The 21722-nt window shown below is 43.9% G+C and overlaps 1 protein-coding gene across 1 annotated transcript in view; it reads right to left on the minus strand.

Annotated features, from left to right (window-relative positions):
- The window catches only part of C5H20orf194 (chromosome 5 C20orf194 homolog), a 132125-nt gene extending 110411 nt beyond the window's left edge, over positions 1-21714 (minus strand). The window contains exons 1-3 of the mRNA XM_032904223.1: positions 21557-21714; positions 5385-5464; positions 4109-4228 (exon numbers count right to left, since the gene is read on the minus strand). Of these exons, the coding sequence (XP_032760114.1) occupies positions 4109-4228; positions 5385-5464; positions 21557-21636 (280 nt within the window). The 5' untranslated portion in view covers positions 21637-21714. The remainder of the gene's footprint in view (positions 1-4108; positions 4229-5384; positions 5465-21556) is intronic.
- Between the last annotated feature and the right edge of the window lie 8 nt (positions 21715-21722).

Raw genomic sequence — 21722 nt, forward strand, 5'->3', positions numbered from 1 at the left:
TAATTCCAAAAGAAAAATGGGCTCTGCTCAATGGATCTCCCATGGCAGAGCCACAAGGCCTCTCTCTAACAAGGCCACGCTAGGAACTGGTGGAGTGAAAAAGTGCAGAGAGAAGAAAAGAGTCTCTCTCTCTCATGTCTCAGCACTGGGCTTCCTCAAGTCCCAGAGCCCTCAGATCCCTGTCCTAAATCAACTGTAGACTTCCTGCTAAGGGAGACATTTTATGACACTTGAAAAGTGGGGCAGCAGTGCACACACCACACATAGTCTGAATATAACTTAAAGTTTCAGGATCCCAAAACAGATGTATCATAACAACTGCTAGCTAAATCTAGTCACACATTTCATACTCTCAAAGTGCTCTGATATCTAACAGAACAAACAGTCAGATAAAAGAAGAAAATATGGTCAAGTGTGGTGTCTTTAATCATTTAATCCAAGCACTGGGAAGGCAGAGGAAGCCAGATCTCTGTGAGTCTGAGAGCAGCATGGTCTACATACACAGTGAGTTTCAGTTCGGAGGAGAGAAGGAACAAAGAGAATATGAAGCTGGGCATGATGGTATGTGCTTAAGACCCTAGCACGAGCTCAAGGATGCCACTCTGATTTAAATAGAGACACCCTATATCAAAAACAAGATTAAACTTAAAAAGGCAGCAGCAGCAGAAGGAGAAGGAAGGAGGAGGAGGACTAGGAAGAGAAAGAGGAGGAGGGGACAAGATGAGATGGGAAGGTTGGCCAGTGTGCTAGCATGAGCTTTTAATCACAGAATTCGGTGAGTTTGAGGCCAGCCTAGTCTACACAGCTTGTTCCAGGATAGCCAGAGCTACATAAAGGGAACCTGTCTCAATAAATTAAAATAAATTTAAAATCATGTAAAATGTTTTAAAAAATACCTTTGAAAAGTAAGTACCTCACGCTGGCCTTTTTACGAACAGGGAGGCTAAGGCGGAAGGAAGCATGTGGGCTGTGGTGGCCCACATCGTTCACCACAGCACTCAGAGGCATCTCTGAGTTCTATCTGTGAGTGTGATATCAGTGTGGTCTACACAACAAGTTCCAGGACAGCCAGGACTGCAGAGTGAAACCCAGCCTCAAAACCCAAAAGTTAGAAGCACAAATCTGTTAATCTTAGCTTTCTAACTATAAGGATCTAAAACTGACTTTAATAATTTGGAGCAAAATGCTTAGTATTTTACTGAGTATCTCCTGTGCCAAATGACAGGATAAGAGCACATCTTTGGGAATTTAAACACACTCCTTATTTTTAGTACTGAAATGTCCTTGCAAACATGGCTGCACTGAAATGTGCAGCGACTGGACACTTCCAGAATAAACTGTTTCCAAACCACTACATGTAAGAGAAGGTATTTTACTTTATACTTCATATTTTTATCTTATTTTATTCACATGGGTACTGTGCTTGCATATATGTCTAGATATCACGTGTATGCCTGGTAGCTGCAGACAGGCCAGGAGAGGAGGTCTGATCCCCTCGGACTCAAGCCGCAGACAGTTGTGAGTAGTCGCCTGGGCATAAGGAATTGGCTCCAGTCCTCTGGAGGAACAGCCAGTGCTCTTAACCATTGAGCCATCTCCCCAGACCCCTGAAAGAACTGTTATTTTATTTTATTCAAGGAAAGGTCTTTCTATAGCCCTGTCTTGGAATCTACTATGTAGACCAGGCAAGCCTTAACTGCACAGAGATGCACCGGCCTCTGCCTCCCAAGTCCTGGGATTAAAATGCTTGAAACACGTTGCCTGGCCAAGAAATTTAAAATCAAAATCTGAAACAAACAAACAAAAAGTAAATTGAATAATTGATGGTGTCTTCTAGTACCGTTAGAAGCTACATCCATAAACTCTCACCAACATGACTGCCCAAACATGAGCTAAACAAGGACCCCACCAATGACATGTCAAAGTGGACAGAGAAAAGTCCAGGAAACCTCAACCCTACACAAAAAACTATGGCAACTAAGAAAAGCTGGGAGCAGGAGAGTTGTCCCTACCCAGGAAAGAGCACACCGACTGCCTGTCCAGTGACATATGAGAGGTTTTAGAGCAGTGATTTTCAACCTTCCTAATGCTGTGACCCTTTAATACTTTTCCTCATGTTGTGGTGATCACCAAGCATAAAATTATTATTGTTGCTCTTTCATAACTGTTATTTGTCACAATGTAAATGTTTTTTAGAGACAGAGGGTTGCCAAAGGGGTAGAGAAGGAAAGGGAAGGAAAAGGTGTTACATTGTATTATAATGTCAAAATCTAAAAAGAAAAGGACCGGATGAAGATCACAGTGGTGGCTCCTGCATGCAAACCCAGAACCCAAGAGGCTGAGAAGCACCTGGTCTGAAGCCAGCCTGATACAGAGTGAGAGCATACCTCAGACAGAAAGATAAGGAAGAAAACACGAAGAAAGGAAGGATACTAACTCCAAGTATTTTCTGTCTCCTTTTTCTGCATTCATAATAAGAAGGACAGCTCTAACTAAACTATATGGATAGTATTGGGGTTGTTACCAAGGTAAGAATTTCAAAGACGGTACAACTCAGAATTATTTACAGTTTAATAAGAAAACTCTTCATTGTGTAACTGGGGCTTTCTTGTTTATTTTGTGATGTTTAGCAGCAGCCCTGGTGTCCACTAGATGCCAGTAGTGCCACATACTGAGCCACGGCCATCAAAAATGTCTTCAGACATTGCTAAATGTCTCCCAAGGGACAAAATTGCCCTCCCTCTGAGACCGCTCTATTCAAGTGAGATCATCTGACATCCAATGTTTGCTTTCATGGTCTCCCAGCTGCCTTGCAAGTGTCTTGTCTCTTGTCCAGTTTTACTTGTTTGTTCTATGTCTCCTGACTCATCTTGCAGACAATTTATAATGCTAAGTATATGATATGAGAAGTAGCTCCCGGGCAACAGCCCACAGGAGCATCAACACATGCAGTGTCTCCAAGCCAGAGAAAGCTGACTGCAGGCAGAAAGACTGCATTGTATTAAAGTCACACAAAAAACAATTCCCAAAGACAGCAGGACAATAGCCCCTTGTTCCTCAGCTAAAGATCCACATAAAATCTTCTTTCTCACAAGAGCAGCTTACAAGAGCAGCTTGTCTTTGCCTCAAAGCAGAGAATGCTCTCACTGGCAACAGTACACAATCTGAACCTTCAGGGAAAAGGAGCAGCGGCAATACTAAGAAAAACTAGTACCCTGCCAAGAGACAAATCCAAACGCCAAGGTCTGCTTTTGGTCTCAAAATGATTTACCAATAAATGTATTCTGGAAACTGCTGTTGATAGTCTGTTGTCCACTGCATGACCAATAGGAATGTTCTATTTTAATAGGCTAACAAGGAAATGCTATTTTTCACTATTAAAAAGATAAAATGTTGCCTGGTGTAATCCTAGCTACTTGGGAGGCTGAGGCCAGGGGGTTGCCAATTTTAAGACCAATTAGGGGAATCACACATCGCTCAAACAGTAAAACAAAATAAGGCAAAAATTTACTGGAGCTTTGGACTACTTAAATTCTGATTATAATTTCCTATTAAAAGATCACAAATGTGGTGCTGGATGTGTGTCTTTAATCCCACTACTAGGAAGGCAGAGGCAGGTAGATCTCAGAATTCAAGGCCAGTCTGGTCTACACAGTTAGTTTCAAGCCAGCTAAAGCTTTATGAGACTATCTCAAAACAAATAAACAGCAATGACAAAACCCCAAACCACAGAAACAGAAATAAAAAATCCTGAGCTGGGGCTGTCAGGATGGCTCAGCAGCTAAACGTACTTGTCATTCTTCCAGAGACCTGGATTCGATTCCCAACACCTGAATGGAGATTCACAACCATCCGTAACTCTAGGTCCAGGGGACCTGATGTCATCATCTGGCTTCCAAGGGCACCAAGTATGCATACACGCACACACACACACACACACACACACACACACACACACACACACACACACACACACACACACAAGCAAAACACTCATATGATACAGTAAAATTAAAACTAAAACAATTTTTACAAAAAGATCATGAATTAAGGGTCCAAAGAAATAAATCACTGTCTCCTATAATTTGCCAATGTAATACAGACTTACCATCTAGGATTTCTTCAGAAAATCCAGTTTTCTCAAAATCAGTGGTATTCTGACTGTATAAACCAAACAGAAGGTAATTTGCCAGCTCTCTACAGCCTTCGTTGTACCTGCTGTCAATTCCTGCAAAGCAAAGAAGCCTGTGACTCGCTGTCCTGCACCATGGAATACAGAAAGTGCCAATGATTTGCCCGTTTAGTAAAGCCTTGATGGTCAAACCAGTTTTGTGCTAAAACTAAATGAACAACCCCTTGTGTGAGAAACAGGCTGAGGCATACGGTACCTTCCTTGGATCTCAAGATCTACACAGGTCAAAGAATTAAGCAACAAGATTACTAATACTGAAAAGCATTTTTTTTTTCTTTCAGTTTTTACTTTACATGTGTGGGTGTTTAAATTCCATGTATATGTATATCATGTGTGTCTGGTACCAAAGGAGGCCAGAAGAGCACCCTCCATGATCTAGGGGATCTGATACCCTAGAATTAGAGTTACAGATGGTTATGAGTCACCATGTGGGTGCTCTTATCTACGGAACCACCTCCAGCCCACATGTGCAATTCTTAAGGGCAGAAAGAACCAGAACATATGGTCTTCTATGGATCTACTACAGATCTTGGAATATTTTGTTAGCCGAAGAATAGATCTCAAAGAGATCTCTATGGAAAATATGTACAAATAAAAACAAGTTAAGGTGGTTTGAAAAAGAAGAGGACAAGTGGATAGACTAACACACACTGAGCCTTCCCAAATGTCGGAAGCAAAGCTTAGCACTGCACTGTAAGGTATGGTGCGGGGGTATACACCCCTGCAGACGACCTTCACTAAGGTCAGTCTAGAAAGGTGGAACCAGAGACAAAAGGAAATTAAATGACACTGTCTTCACTTCTGTCTCTCAATGACTTCACCATCCAAGGACTACAGCTATTGGCAGGATGGAAGGATCAGAGTCAAGCAACTATTCTCCATGTGGTTTTGAAAAGAAAGGGTTGTAGCTGGGCACAGTGGCGCAGGACTTTATTACCGGAACTAAAGAGGCAGAAGCCAGCATGGTCTACAGTGTAAGTTTCAGGACAGTCAAAGGCAGGCAGGTAGGCTTGTGGTAGGAGCTCCCTCTTTATCTCATTGACACCCCTCTTAATATTCACCCTCATTAAGATGGATCAGATGTCACAGGAATGAGAACTGGGAAGATTCTAGCCTTTAACGTACCTTACACGATAGCATTACTAGTATCTTCCTGAGATCAAGACTACAAACTCATTATTAAAGCACTGACCTAGGATGCAGAGAATCCCATCAGGTTGAGACTTGCTGCTCTGGGTCAGGACACTTTGAACCTGGCGGAGTCGGCTGCAGCTGTAACAGAACAACAGAGTTTCTTGAGTGCGGAAGTGTGAGAGTCTGTAAAGGTACACACTAGAGGAATGGTCTTGTTAGGTAAGGCAAGTAGTACCTAGCTCTTTAATCAGAACCGTATCCTTCTTGTCCATGCTCTCAAAGAGATTTAGTGTAAGTGGTCTAAAGACTATTTGGACAATGGACAATGAACTAAGATGGCACCATGGTCCCATTCATAATTAATCAGCTGATGCCAAGAATTTCCAATGTCTTTTTTTTTTTTTTTTTTTTGTTCTTATTTTTTCAGAGCTGGGGACCAAACCCAAGGCCTTGTGCTTGCTAGGCAAGCGCTCTACCACTGAGCTAAATCCCCAACCCCTTCCAATGTCTTTTTACTTTTGCTGATTTTCAAAGACAAGTTTCTATACTGCTTTAGCCTAAATTTAGCCTTTCTTAGTTTGTCTCAAAAGCAACAAACAAAACCAAAAATTGATATAAAGGCCTCAATAAACTAAGCTCTAGCTATCCTACAGGACTACCTTGTAGACTCTCAGCACAGAAGACACCCTCTCTTTAGAGAGCTACTACTCCTTTGGTAGAAGGGCTATTCCTTGCACCCAGGTGTAAGGAGACATATATTCCTAAACAATACAATTTCAATGGACTCTCTTGCTTTTCTGTCTCTCTCTACTCCTGTCAGTAACCCCAAAGATGAATACCTAATTTCACGGTCAAGCCTGATTCTTCCCCACCACCTCCATGTCTAACTCTTAGCCCATAAACATTTTTAACTGTTGAATATCATTAACCATTAGCGATGCAAATTATACTACTTTGAGATTCCATCTTACCACAGTGATAATGTCTGTCATTAAGAAAACAAGTGACAAGTACTAAAGAGAACACGGGGAAACAGCGACCCCTATCTACTAGTTGGTAGGGATGTATGTATGGTAGGGTATAAACTGCTGCAGACACTACGGAAATCAATGTGTAGAGGTGTCTTAAAAAGCTAGGAACAAAAGATGCTCCAACATACAACAAAGACACATGCTCCACTATGTTCATAGCAGCCTTATTTATAATAGCCAGAAGCTGGAAAGAACCCAGATGTCTCTCAACAGAGGAATGGATACAGAAAATGTGGTACATCTACACAATGGAGTACTACTCAGATATCAAAAACAATGACTTCATGAAATTCACAGGCGAGTGGATGGAACTAGAAAATATCATCCTGAGTGAGGTAACCCAATCACAGAAAAACACATATGATATGTACTCACTGATAAGTGGATATTAGCCCAAAAGCTCAAATTACCCAAAATACAATCCACAGACCACATGAAGCTCAAGAAGAAGGATGACCAAAGTGTGGATGCTTCATTCCTTCTTAAAACGTAGGACAAAAATATTCATAGGAGGGGATATGGAGACAAAGTGTGGAGCAGAGACTGAAGGAATGGCCATTCAGAGCCTGCCCCACAAGTGGCCCATACATATACAGCCAACAAAACTAGATAAGATTGATGAAGTTAAGAAGTGCATGCTGACAGGAGCCAGATAGATGTCTCCTGAGAGACATACCCAGAGCATGACAAATACAGAGGTGAATGCTAGTAGCAAACCAATGAACTGAGAATGAGACCGCCATTGGAGGAATTAGAGAAAGGATTGAAAGAGCTTCAGGGGCTTGCAACCCCATAAGAACAATAATGCCAACCAACCAGAGTTCCCAGGGACTAAACCACTACCCAAAGACTATACATGAACAGACCCATGGCTCCAGCTGCATATATAGCAGGGGATGGCCTTGTTGGGAACCAATGGATGGAAAAGCCCTTGATCCTGCCAAGGCTGGACCTCCATTGTAGGGGAATGTCGGAAGGGGGATGGACAGGGAAGGGAATACCCTTATAGAAGAAGGGGAGGGAGAGGGGATAGGAGCCTTATGTCCAGGAAACGGGGAAGGGGAATAACACTTGAAATGTAAATTTTAAAAAATCCAATAAAAAAAAAGAAAAAGAAAAGCTAGAAACAGAACTACTATATATATGGTCTGCCTATGCTGAGCATATACACAAAGGACTCCATATCCTACAACAGAAATACTTGCTTATTGCTGTTTATTCAAAATAGGAAATGGAATCAGATTAAATGTTCATCAGCTGATGGATAATGAAAATGCAATATATATGCATCAGAATTTTATTCATCTGTAAAGAAAAATGAAATTATGAAAACTTCAGAGAAACAGATAGAGCTGAAAAATAGTATAGCAAGATAATTTAAGCCCAGAAAGACCCTGCATGCCCTCTATGGGCTGGAGAGACAGCTCAGCAATTAAGAGCATTGATTGCTCTTCTAAAGGACCAATGTTCAATTCCCACCACCCATAAGGGAATACACAACTGTATTTCATTCCAGTTCCAGAAGATCTGACACCCTCACATATGGAGGCAGAACAACTTTTAAAACTTTTAAAAATAAAGTTAATCATGTATGTATTCATACAGGTGCCCACAAGGCCAGAGGCACTGGATCCCTCTGGAGCTGGAGTTAAAGATGGTTATGAGCCATTCAATGGGGGTGCTGGGAACCAAACTCAGGTCCTCTGCAAGAGAACCCCTGCTCCAGCCAGCCCATAGCTTCAAGTTTTTAGATTTCTAAATTTAACTTATGTTTGTAAAGGGCCTATGAGAGGGAGAGGGTAAGATAACTTAATTGGGGGAGGTGACAATAGCACACAACTGCTCTGAGAGAAGGGGGGAGGGCATTGGAGGCTAAAGGTTATGTAGGACAATGGGAGAGAAAGGAATAAAGGTGGGCTAGCCAAAACCAAGGATTTATAGCTGGGCAGTGGTGGTGCATGCCTTCCTTTAATCTCAACCTACTATGTCACTATGCAATATGATTTAAGGCCAGAGGGATGACATAATGATTAGGTCTTCCAGAAGACCAGAGTTCAGTTCTCAAGACCTAGATTCAGCCCAGCACCATATCAGCAACTTATACCTCCTTTAACTCCAGTCCCAGGGGATCCAATGCCCTTCTCTGGCCTCCCTAGGCACCCCCACACATATGGTATCTCACACACACACACATATATGTGTACACACACGCACGCACGCACGCACGCACGCACGCACGCACATACTATAAACCTGGCCAAAACCCCCTGGCTAGGGTGTTCACAGAACCGAGGGAAACTACTACTGCTTTCTTGACTGGAAGTCATCAAACTGCCTTCTAATACTTCGTCTGTACCTGTAGAGCAGCACTGCTCTTGACCTTGCTCAGAGAAGCTACTATTTGCAGTGGTCAGTGGTTAATGTAGAAGCTCACAGTGCTGACCACAAAAGTGACTGTGATACTAAATGGGACACTCATATGAACCACCACCTCCTTCTCTTCCACCACCCCATCCCAGCTTCATCACCTCCTCCGCCTCATCTTCCACCACCTTTACCACACCCACCACCATCAGCACCTTCACCAACACCTCCTCCTCCACCTCTATCCCAACCACCACCCTACCTTCACCACCTCCTCCTCAACCACCACCCCACCTTCACCACCTCCTCTTCAACCACCCCAACCCCACCTCCACCACCACCACCTCCTCCTCAACCACCACCCCACCTCCACCTCCTCCTCAACCACCACCCCACCTTCACCTCCTCCTCTTCAATCACCCCAACCCCACCTCCACCACCACCACCTCCTCCTCAACCACCACCCCACCTTCACCTCCTCCTCTTCAGTCACCCCAACCCCACCTCCACCACCACCACCTCCTCCTCAACCAGCACCAGCATCGAGGCTTAGTGAACATCACAGAAGAGGAGGAGAGAAGAGAGGAAGAGCTGGAGGGCAGGGAGGAGCAAGGGCTGTGTTCAGAAAGGACAGACCCTGCACTGGCCAGCTCACAGTCAGTGTGGTTACCTGCATGAGCACAAGCCAGTCGAAATTTCAACATGGACGGGAAATCTCCTGAGCCCCATCCCTAGCTGAAGAGCTATTGGCAGTTGATGATTGCTAAGACAAGAGTTTTGGGGTGTGGTCACCCAGCAAAGTACAAATACCAGTTCTCCTCAAATTAACATGCAGATTTAACACAATCCCTATTAAATGCCAAAACTTTTATGGATATAGAAGTGTTTATTCTGAAATATATGGGGGCTGGTGTGACAACAGGGTTCTGGGCTAGAAAGGGCTACACAGTTAGACTGGGTTTCAAAGATACTGACTAAATGTATGTGGTAGGCTCCATGAGTGTCCATAGTATTCTTTTACTTTTTCTGTGGTTTTTATAATAAAAATTAGGGGCTATGAGGAAGAGGCCTGTTATGAAATAAGGTTTTAGAAGCAACAGTGTGACGATCATTTAAACAGTGAATGGACATCTCTCCCTGAGAAGCGATGCCTGCCTGCTTACCCTGCACATTTGTTTTTAGCAGGATTGATCCTGCAGTCGTTTCCCTGCTGGAAGGACTTTGTGAGTTGGACCTCTGGCCCATTTTCTGTGAAGGACAGTATGCTGACTGCCTGCCAAGGTTACCAAGAGCTCTTTGGTTTGCAAACTTATAACCAGCCACCGACAAAAAGCATGACCAGATCATGTGACCAAGAAACAAAGGAGTTTCCCTGGCAACTGCTGTTGGAAGCCAAGACAGTACTGAAAACAGGAGACTTTTTTCCTACTTGTACCCTGTCCAGTCCAAGTACACTGGGAACACACAAATGTAAGAAAAGTGTCTTTTTCCTTAAGTAGAACACTGTCCTGATTAGTGCTTTCTTATCAAACGGGTAAAACTAAATTTAGGGTTTCCCCCTTGTACACTTTCTTGATTCTCAGACTTAATCTTTAACTAGAATATAGTCCGTTTGTCACTGAACCGCGAAGCATATAGTTACTTAATTATTTACTTTGAGTGTTGGGGGTTGATGGTGAGACAGGGTTTCTCTGTGTCCTGGCTGGCTTGGGAATCACTCAGTAGACCAGGCTGGCCTCGAACTCAGAGATCCACCTGCCTGTCTCCAGAGTGCTGACGTTAAAGGTGTGTGCCACCAAGGCCCAACTATTTTTATTTTATTTTGTTTTGTTTTGTTCTTTTGAGACAGTTTCTCTGTGTCGTAGCTGTCCTAGAACTCACTCTGTAGACCAGGCTGGCCTCAAACTCACAGAGATCCAACTGCCTGTTTCCTGCATGCTGGGATTGAAGGAGTGTACCACCACTGCCTAATTATTTACTTTTAACAAAACAAACCAACAAACAACAAAACAAAATCCACACACACAGAAATCCCTGATGAGTTCAAAGAAAAGCACGATGACCCCATTCCCATCCAGCGCCCAGAAGTAACCTCAGCTGACATCTTGACATCTCTGCTTTTATTCCTATCAGTGCTTTCTGAACTGTGTGTGTAAAATACTAGTTACTGTATTTTCGTAAGGAACAAACAAAACATTTATATGAAGCTGAAGTTCTCATTGATCCTTAGACTCAAAGGTTATACATATGATAGTTTGTTATGTGTCTACGCTGCATACAATCCAAATTCCAGTAGTAACACTGCCATGTAGTTCACAGTATCTAAGCGAGGCTGGTGCATCTTGCCTAGGCCTATATTAGTCTACAACTTAGAGTTTCGCCTTCAGAAGTTGTGTAAGGGAGGCTGTAGTCATTAGAAGTCATGTGTGGGTGTGCTAGTTACTTTTATATCAACTTGACATAAGCCAGAGACATTGGAAAGAAGGGAACCTCAACTGAGAAAATACCTCCAGACTGTAGGGCATTTTTTAAAAGTTAGTTATTGATGTGGGAAGGTCTAGCCCATTGTGGCTGGGGCCGCCACTGGTCTGGTGACCCTGGGTGCGGTGAGAAAGCAGATTACATCAGTAATCTTGCAAGCCAGCAAGCAGCACTCCTTCATGTTCCTGCCCTGTTTGAGTTGCTGTCCTGATTTCCCTCAATATTAACAGTGACATGGAAGCGTAAGCCAAATAGACCCTTTCCTCCCCTAGTTGCTTTTAATTATGGGGTTTCATTACAGCAAGAGTAACCCTAATACCAGGGTAAAGGCACTTACTACTAGACCTGTGAAGAAAACTGAGTCTCCCAAGTTGTCCTCTGACTACCATATATGCACCTGGAGTGAATGCCCCACCCAACCAAATCAGTAATAGATAAATGTAAATAACAACCAACTTATGAAGGAGCTGAGGATATAGCTCAATGGTAGAGCATCTGCCTGGCTCTGAGTACAATCTCTAGTATTGAAAACACACGCATACACTCATTCATATTCATTCATTCATTCTCTCTCTCTCTCTCTCTCTCTCTCTCTCTCTCTCTCTCTCTCTCTCTCTCTCTCTCTCCAGTGTGTTTTCATGCTGGTGATAGAGCTCCACAGTAAAGCACTTATCTAGTGCTATGTTTACACTATTATTTCTTTCTGGGTTTCCCTGGGTTTAGAATGAGTCTGAGCATGAGAGATGGCAATCCAATGGGCACACCACAGAGAACTGGCTCAAGGATAACAGTGGAGTCCTTGGCATTCTGAGGTTGACAGCTGTAGTGCTTCAAGTTTTTGGAGGGTGAAGAGAACCAGAGACTAACACTATGGCTGCAGAAAGGTATGGTGGCACTAACTTGGTTGTCATCTCCCTCCTAGAGCGTGGCCTGCACCTGTGTTCTCGAGAGAGCACAGCACATGAGCAGTGCATCCCTTCAAAGGCACAGGAAGCCCCTGCACAATCTCTTTCTACTCACTAGTCTGCCTCACGTCACCACTTAAACTAGGAAGAGACTGCACGCTATCTAAACCAGCATCTGATGTGGCACAGCACTAAAAGGACACTGAGCAAATGCCATGCCTTGGTTTGGTTTTGTTTTTCATGAAATTCTAATCAGTCAGCAGCCTTGAATGATCTTTCACACAGGATTGGTTTTTTTTTTTTGGAAATTGCAAGTCATAAGTGCTATTTTTGAGTATGCCAGGTGTGTTCAGGCGCCTGTGGTGGCTAGAAGAGGGTATCCTTGGAGCTGGACACAAACCCAGTCTTCTACAAGAACAGCAAGTGCTTCAACACCATCAACTGAGATGTGTCTCTTGAGAAGAGCTCTGAAATCAGCTGTAACATATGAAATGACCCATTATTACTGTGGTGGTTTGAATATGCTTGGCCCATGCCAGTGGCACTATTTGAAGGTGTTGCCTTGTTGAAATAGGTTCAACCTCCATCCAGTGTGGAAGAGAGCTTCCTCCTAGCTGCTTGGAGATGCTTGTCTCCTCCTGGGTGCCTTTGGATCAAGATGTAGAACTCTTGGCTTCTCCAGCACCATGTCTGCTTGCTTGATGCCATGTTTCTCACTATGCTGATAATGGACTGAACCTCTGAAACTATAAGCCCCAATTAAATGTTTGCCTTTAAAAGAGTTGCCTTTGTTATGGTGTCTCTTCTCAGCAGTAAAACACTAAGACAATTATATAATAGTTATTATACAATAATACAGAAAAAATATAAGATTATTGTTCTATATGCTGAGTTGACAGAAGAGTGAAGGAAACTGAGGATTGAACCTGGGAAGTCAATTAAAAGTCAGTGACAGGTACACACCTGTAATCCCAGCAACTGGGAAGTAGAAGTGGGTCAGGACTTTGAGGTCACCCTTGTGTTGAGAAACACTATACATGGGTAGACAAACAAATGTCTACTCAACCCAGTAAGGGAACCACCAAAGTCCAACTATTTGGGTTTTATTTGGGTTCCTGACAGGATAACTCAAAGATAGCCCATCACCAAAGCTGTCAGCAGGGGTGACAGCTCACAATGGCTAGAAACCTGGAGCTCACTGTATAGCCACAGGCCACAGGTCACAGAGTGCCTCTTGCAGGCAGCTGAGTAGTCTGAGCCTCTCCCAGGATGCTCTGGTGATCTCTGTCTCTTCTAGGAAGAATGGCTGGTCTCAGTGTCTCTTAACTGCCCTTACTGAACAGAGGACCAAACCATATTCAAAAGTGGAATAAAGGAACAGCTAGGGACACAGTTTGTCAGCAGGGTGTTTCCTAGCAACCCAAAAGCTCTGGGATTGGTCTCAAGCATTGGCCTCATTGCCAGTACCATAAGAAAAAAATAAAGTTTAGAGTCCACCTATGGACACTTATGAATGTACACTGAATAACTCAACTGTTCTGTACTTCTGAAGTTTTTCATATTACAATGTGAGAGGAAGCAGAGCAGGAAAATAAAGGCTGCCGTACCTGCATCAATCTAGACTTCAGGTATTGACTAGAGTGAGCTCCCTGTAGGCCTGAAGCAGGTTGACAAGACTTGGCCTTTGCAGTAAAGCAGCCACTATTTACTTTCCTTGGCAAAATTAAGAAACTTGAAGGAAAGGCAGATGCAGGGCATGTGATGCAAAACCATAAAAGCCATTTTCACTGATGTTCGGTGCTGGAGTGACAGGTAAGACAAAGTCAGTGTTGCTACTGTCATGACCAAACGTGGTTAATCACTAACCATAAAATGACTGAAATGGACACATATTTTATTACTAAAGAACATGCTCCGGACATGTAACTATGTGGTAATTTTAATTTTCTCCCAGCACTCCCATTGTGGTGGTGGTGGTTTGAATAAGAATGCTCCCATAGGTTCATATATTTGAATGCTCAGGGCATTCAAACTCTTTGTTAGAATAGGCATGGCCTTATTGGATTAAGTGCCACTGAGGTGGGCCTTGGGGCTTCAAATGCTCAAGCCAGGCCCAGTAGATCTGGGTGTAGAACTCTCAGCTCTTTCTCCACCACTATGTCTGTCTGGATGCTGCCATGCTTCCTGTCATGACGACAATGGACTAAACCTCTGAAACTGTAAGCCAGCCCCAACTCAATGTTTGCTTTTATAACAGTTGCCTTGGTCATGGTGTCTCTTCACAGCAATGGAACACTAAGACACCATCCTCCACAGCCACAACAATCCAGGGTAATATAATCCTCATTCTACATAGTTATCTTGCTGTCAGCCCACGCCCATCTCCCCTTTCATTGATAACACTCCTACTCTACTTAGGTTAGCAATAGGCCAGGTGCCTCTGCTTCTAGAGCTATCTGATTAATGAGGAAAACTCAGACGCTCCTGTATGGTAACGGGTTTAACTAAAAGGACTAGCTTCCTCCTCTTACCTGAAAGACACAGTGGTCAAGGGTTCCTACAGACCTTTTGTGACCATGAAGCTATTGAAAAGATAAAAGCCACTTGCTAATGTCACCAAAGGAAAGTATAAAATTAGCTTGGCTCCTTGTTAACTTTATACCAGAAAAGGTCTCTCGTCCTCCAGAGACCATCTATAGCAACAGGGAATAAATGCTAATGTCATTTTTGCTAAGAATCTCTTACTAGCTGCTAAATGATGTTTCCTGATAGACCACCTAATTTTAAAAGGTTAAAAACTCATGCTCAATTGAAATATATGTCTATACAGACCTCACCAATTTGTATTAATAAGTTGCTTAATTCAAGAACTCTAGAAAACGAATCATCATAAACAGGAAGTGCTATCCAGAGTCTGCTCAGTGTATTCAGATGTTTTCCACATGGTTCCTTCTCTTTGGCCGACTATGAGCCCTGCTCTCACTTCCTGCTCTTTGTTAAATCAGTCCCACAAGTATTCATGCAACAAGCATCCAGTTATCCTCCCCCACATCCTCGACTATTATAGGCATGTCAAATTCAAACATAATATGGAATCCCAGATTAGATCTTAGAATAGAGAGAGTTCATTCCGGGAAATAAAGTCTGGACTCCAAGTAAGCAAGTTTACTAATTATACTAAAGCTTTATACCAACACTGATGCCTTCATTGTTGTAAATGCACCATGGTTCTACACCACAATTCATCTATAAATCTAAAGTTACTTTGAAACTCAAGTTTTTGTTTTTGTTTTTTTTAAAGCATGCTAAGGACACAGTATATGGCTCAGGGAGCTAAGGTTTGTTTGTCCATCCTGAGTTAGATTCCCCAGGCCCTACATGGTGAAACAATAGACCCTCCTCCCTCAAGTGTCCTGGACTGCCATTCCCTATAAACCAACACACACACACACACACACACACACACACACACACACACACACACACACACACACACACACGATGAACATAATTAAAAATTTTAACATGATAAAAAATAAAACCAGGTGTGGTAGCACACACCTTCAATTCCAACACAGGAGGCAGAGGTAAGCAAATCGAGCTTCAGGTCAGTCAAGGATACAAAGTAAGACCCTGTCTCAAAAAGAAATATATCCAATATGCTACCTTTTCTTCAAGCGAGGGCTTTAAATCAAAGGTACTAGTTGTAAGTACCCAAATTATAATGCTTCCTTCTTCTTATCTTTAATTTTTTTCTACTGATGTTGCATGTGTTGGCATGTGTATCTCATGGTGTGTGTGTGTGTGTGTGTGTGTGTGTGTGTGTGTGTGTGTGCCCTCGAAGGTGTATGTGTAGTCATGGAACTGGTTTTATCCATCATGTGGGTTCTAGGGACTGAATTCTCAGGCTGGGTAGCAAGTGCTATTTCTCCAGACCCTTTAGAAATAAACTTCAGGGAAAACCCAACAGTTTAAGCTGTGCAACATCTCTCACATTTACTCCCCTTTTGGATAAGAGCAGCAAAGCTAGGAAACACTGCTGTGTAACCACACACTAGTGATGTCACAGAACTAAAGACCACAGTACACTGTCACCCCAGACATAAGCACAAGGGTAAACAGTAAGGGCAGTTTCCCTGGGCAGAAATACAGCAACAAGTCTTAACAAGCAGACCTTTCTGCTTCTACAACAGTCACACTAAGCCTTCCTAGTAAGCATCCAAGCAACGGAGGATTTCTGAAGGGTTTTTTGTTGTTGTTACTTGTTTGTCTGACATACCCTAGACTGATCCTGAACTGAGAATTGTTCAGATATATAAGCGAAGTTCTTCTTGAACTTCTGAAATTCTGCAAGAGACCTCTACACAGAAAAATATTTTGAAGTAGGACAGTATATTTCAGCAAGATTTCTGCTAATCCCTTAGTATTAATTCACATAAACTAGGTTTATACTTCGGTTAAGGAAAAATTCTAGGGCCAGAAAGATGGCTCAGCAGGTAGAGGTGTTTGCTGCTAAGCCTGTTGCCCTGAATTCAATCCCAGGGATTCACACAGTAGGAGAACTTACTCCAGACAAGTTGTTCACACACACACACACACACACACACACACACACACACACACACACACACAAATTTTAAAAAAAAATTGAGACAAGGCCTCACTATGCAGCCCTAGCTGGACCATCATCCAAGACCAAACTTTTTTATTCAAGAAGGTCAGCAGTAAAGAGCACTAGACATTTCTGAGAGGACCTGGGTTTGACTCTCAGCACTCACCTGGTGGTTCACATCTATGTAACTGGTAACTCGAGTTCAGGAGATTCATGCCCTCCTCTGACCTCTGCAGACACCAAGCATGCACGCTGTGCATGGACATACATGCAGTAAAACATTCACACATAAAACGAAAAGTCCAATAAAAATTAATTTTTTTATTCTATTCTAAAACCCAGTGACATTTTACTTCTTTCTTATGCTCATTCTGGGTTCCAGAGTAATTTGGAACAACAGTCGCCATACCAGAAGGAAAGAGAATAACAAATTCATGGCTAAAGCTTTTACTGCAAAGGACTGCGGCATTATTCTTATGTACAGTTCATAACCAAGAGCATCTCGCAAGCTAACTTAAAAGGGGAGAGCAGCATGCTAGGGGAACAGAAACCAAAATTATCTGATAGCATGGTTATGGTCATAACCTTAGAAGGGAGCCTCTAGTTCTAAACAACTAATATTTCACTTCTGATCGCCATTCTCCATCTGTGAGAATGGACTCCTATCGAAAAGAACTACGCATCTGACAGAACTACCTGTGGTCTCCAGGATCATGACTTCTTCACTAGTTAAGCCTGCCTCTCTCATCAGGCAGGAGTGAGGGAGCACAAAGGGACCAAGTGTAGTTGAGAGGAAAAGCTGAATGAACCCAAACCTGATAGGAACCTTGAAAACGTCCAAAAATGCAAGGGGGTAAGGGATGGGGAGGCAGGCATGGTGTCAAGGCTTGAAACCTCAGCACCTGGCAGGATAAGGCAGGAGGATCAACCAAGTTCAAAGCCAGTCTGAGAGGCAGATTAGGCTTATTTCTAAAGCACGAGGGACATAAGAAGGGAAGACTTAATAGGTAAGAAAAGCACGTTCAACTACAGGGAGGTAGAGAAATGAGGTAACCCTTCACCAAAGTTCCTTTATCAAAGGCCCACTGTTAAACTGTGTACTAAGTAGCCCTGTGTAGCCCTGGCTGTCCCAGAATTTACTCTATACACTAGGTGGGCCTCAAACTCACAGAGATCTGCCTGCCTCTGCCTGCCTCCCAAGTTCTGGGATTAAAAGTGTGAGCCACCACGACCACCACCTTTTTTTTTTTTTTAAAGATTTATTTATTTAATGTATATGAGTGCACTGTAGCTGACTTAGACACACCAGAGGAGAGGTTTCAGATCTCTTTACAGATGGTTGTGAGCCACCATGTAACCGCTGAGCCATCTCTCCAGCCCCCCACCAGGCACATTTTTAAAAAATGTATGTACGTCTGCATGTTTGTCTGAGTAAGTGTAAGGCTGCATGTTTGCGTGAGTATATGCTGCATGTCTGTCTGCATGAGTGTATGTCTGCATGTCTGTCTGCATGTCTGTCTGCATGAGTATATGTCTGCATGTCTGTCTGCATGATTGCCAGTGCAGTGACTGGAGAAGCCAGAAGAGGACACCGATCCCTTCGCCCTATATATCTTCAAGAAAGTAGGGAACTTTCAGCACTGCTGAGGCAGAGGCAGACAGATCTCTGTGAGTTCAAGGACAGTCTGGTCTACAGAGTCAATTCTAGGCCTTTCAAGGCTACTGGATGAGAAAACCTGTCTCAAGAAAAAAAAAAAAAGAAAAAAAGAAAAAAGAGAGAAAACAAGAGAAAGAGGCAGAGAGAAGTGATTAGTGTGCAAGTCTGACGACCGAGTTCCCTCCCCAGACTCACTGTGGAAGGACAGCCAGTTCACCGGAGCAACCTCTTGACTTCCACACACATGCCATGGAGCCAACATGCCTGCACCTCTCCCTCAACACCCCCCCACACACACACACCTGCTACTAATAAGCCAGATGTGGGTTATACTGCTGTAATCCTAGCAGTCTAGAGACAGAGGAAGGGAAATCACAAGTTCAAGGTGAGCTCAGTCAACACACCAAGTTCTAGGTCAGCCATGTGCTCGGGGTTGGAGGGCAGGGTGGTAGGTAGGATTCTGGGATGAATCTTTTTGACAAAGTTGCTTTTCTACATTCAAGACTCAATATTCAAACCAAGGGTCAGCAAAATAGCTCAGTGGGTAAAGGAGTTTGTCACCAAGGCTAATGCATGAATTGGATCCCTGAGGCAAGCATTCACACATGATGGAAAGAAAGATAAGAGAGTAAAATTATCCTCTTACTGTCAGATGTATTTGGTGACACACACACATTCACAGACACATACACATAACTTTAGTTAAGCAAGTAAAAATGTGAGGCTGGAGAAAGCCGAGCAGTTAAGAGCATGCACCGCTCTTGTAGAGGACCTGAGATCAGGTCTTGGCATCTCAGGCAACTTACAACTGCCTGTAACTCTAGTTCTAGGGAATCTAACGCCCTCTTCTGGACTCACTGGATATCTGCATTTCCCTGTGCTTTCCTGTATATACAGTATATTCACACTTTAAAATAAATCTAAACTGAAATACTTTAAAATGCAATTCTTTTAAAAATTTAAATAAAGACCCCGAGCTTGTGATGGTCATACAGTTCAGAGGTAGAGAGCACTGGGCTACCATTTTCAAGGCTCTGAGTGTCATCCCCAGCACAACATCAAACAAATATGGCACTTGGACATACAGACAGGCAGATACACACCCCCTCCAGAGAGGGCTGCTCCAAGCTCTAATCCTGTTCGCTTTTCATACAAAGCTGAAATACTTTCAAACACTGATGCTCTCTGGGCAGAGAGACGATGGAGACTGTTCCCACAAGCAGCTACCCACTACAAACGGTAGAGCCCAGAAAGAAATCCATACAGTGTCAAGTAGAAGCAAACCAGGACTCCTAATCTAATTGCTTTTCTTCTTTCTTGGTTTAGTCATTCAATAAACACATTGGCAGAGTCTGTGAAGGAGTCCTGAGAAATGAAAAAGAAGAATGAGTTTGGGGATTGCAGAATGGCTCAGTGGAGAAAGGCACTTGGCTGCCAAGAGACCTGACTGCATCCAATTCTGGTGACCCACATAGGAGAAAGGGAAGAAAAGACTCCTGGTAAGTTGTCCTCTGACCTTCATACTCACAGTGGCAAGCACAGTGTTAGTCTGTCTTTCTGTCTGTTTCTGTTTCTCTCTCTCTCTCTCTCTCTCTCTCTCTCTCTCTCTCTCTCTCTCTCTCTCTCTCTCTCTCTCTCATGAGTCTTTAATCCCAGCACTGAGAAGCAGGTGGATCTCTGAGTTCAAGACCAGTCAGGTCTACAAAGTGAGATTCTGTCTTTAAAAAAAGTAGTTTTTGGGGTTGGGGTTTAGCTCAGTGGTTAGAGCGCTTGCCTAGCATGCGCAAGGCTCTGAAGTAGTTTTCGGGGTTGGGGATTTAGCTCAGTGGCAGAGCGCTTGCCTAGCAAGCGCATGGCCCTGGGTTCGGTCCCCAGCTCTGAAAAAAAGAAAAAAGAAAAAGAAAAAAAAAGTAGTTTTCACTCTTCATAGATTCGATCCAATTACAACACACAGCACCCCCTAAAGAAACAAATAAAAGACAACAAAATTCTACAAAAAACAAAGCTAGCACTTGTCTAGCAAAAGCAATGACCTGGAATTTGACCCTCAACACTGGAGAGAAACATCCACACATCCACAGAGAACACTACAAGGCCCAATCAAGAACACAGAAAAAGCCGGCCAGACACGGTGGCACAGCCCTTAATTCTAGCATTTGAGAGGCAGAGGCAGGTGGATCTCTTTGGGTTCAAGGCCAGCCTGGTCTACACAATGAGACCCTATCTAAAAAAAAAAAAAAAAAAAAAAAAAGACAGAATATAGGAAAAGCCATTCTTACATATTAGTTGACAACCCCACTCACGGGAACAATAGCATATTTGCTTTGCCAAATGGCTGCAAGTAAGCAAACAAAAAAGCCTCTTCTGGTTTAATGACAGGTTAGCAGTATCCACACCTCAATGACTCCTCCCTTCCCTTTCCTATAGGTTCCTACTGCAACACCTCCAACACTCCAACCTCTGTGTTTCGCTGGCAGCCCCATACCAGATCCGTCACAAACAAAGCCCAGAATATCAAGGTCAGCCCCAAAGACAGGGCAGACATTGGAAACAGATCTCCTGTATGGAAAGGGCCTCTGTATGCATGGCGGCCCTCCCTAATAGCGACTCCCCTCCCAGTACACCGTCACTCCTGGGTTCTTAACCTGGTGTCAGCAGCTTTTGGGGGTTCCGAGCCTCCTTTCCCCTATCCACCCAGTTTCCTTTTTCTTCCTGCGCCGCCCCCAATGACCTTCAAGTCCCTGAAACGGGCGCTCCCTAAGGGGAAGGGGTTGGATGCAGTGGTCAGGGACAGGTGAGGGGAGTTCCATGTACATGCAGGGGACAGGATGTGGTTTAGGGCAAAGGCTCTGGACACCTAGAAGCAAAGGGGTTCACGCGGCAGTTTCTGGGGCTCCACTCGCGTGAATTACAGGGCCTCTAGCGGTGGGCTGTCCGTGGGGAAGGCTTAAGAGAAAACCCGTCTGTGGAGGGATGTCACAATGGGGTCTTCCCGGGAACCGCGGTGGGTTGTCGAGCACCGTCCTTCCAGAAGGACGTCGTCCCCGGCAAACGTTCTTCAAGGAGCCGTTCGAAACAATCCTCCGCAAGGAAGCCATATCAGACCACGCCCTGACGCCCGAGGCGTAGCCGCCCCAAGGCGCATCCCGGGCCACCCTCGGCGGTCTCGACGCCGCATACCTGACGGAGGCCGCCCCACGGCCAAAGGTGCCAGCGAGCGCGCGCGGGACAGCCCGGCTGCTGGGGGCGAACGAGTCCATGGAGGCTGGCAGCGGAGGACCTGGGGGCCGCAGAGGGTCGCCGGGGCCGGCACCGCAGCGGGCCAGCGGCAGGGCGGAGCGAGGGT

Source organism: Rattus rattus, chromosome 5 (genome assembly GCF_011064425.1).
Source record: "Rattus rattus isolate New Zealand chromosome 5, Rrattus_CSIRO_v1, whole genome shotgun sequence".
In the NCBI taxonomy this organism is placed as follows: domain Eukaryota; kingdom Metazoa; phylum Chordata; class Mammalia; order Rodentia; family Muridae; genus Rattus; species Rattus rattus.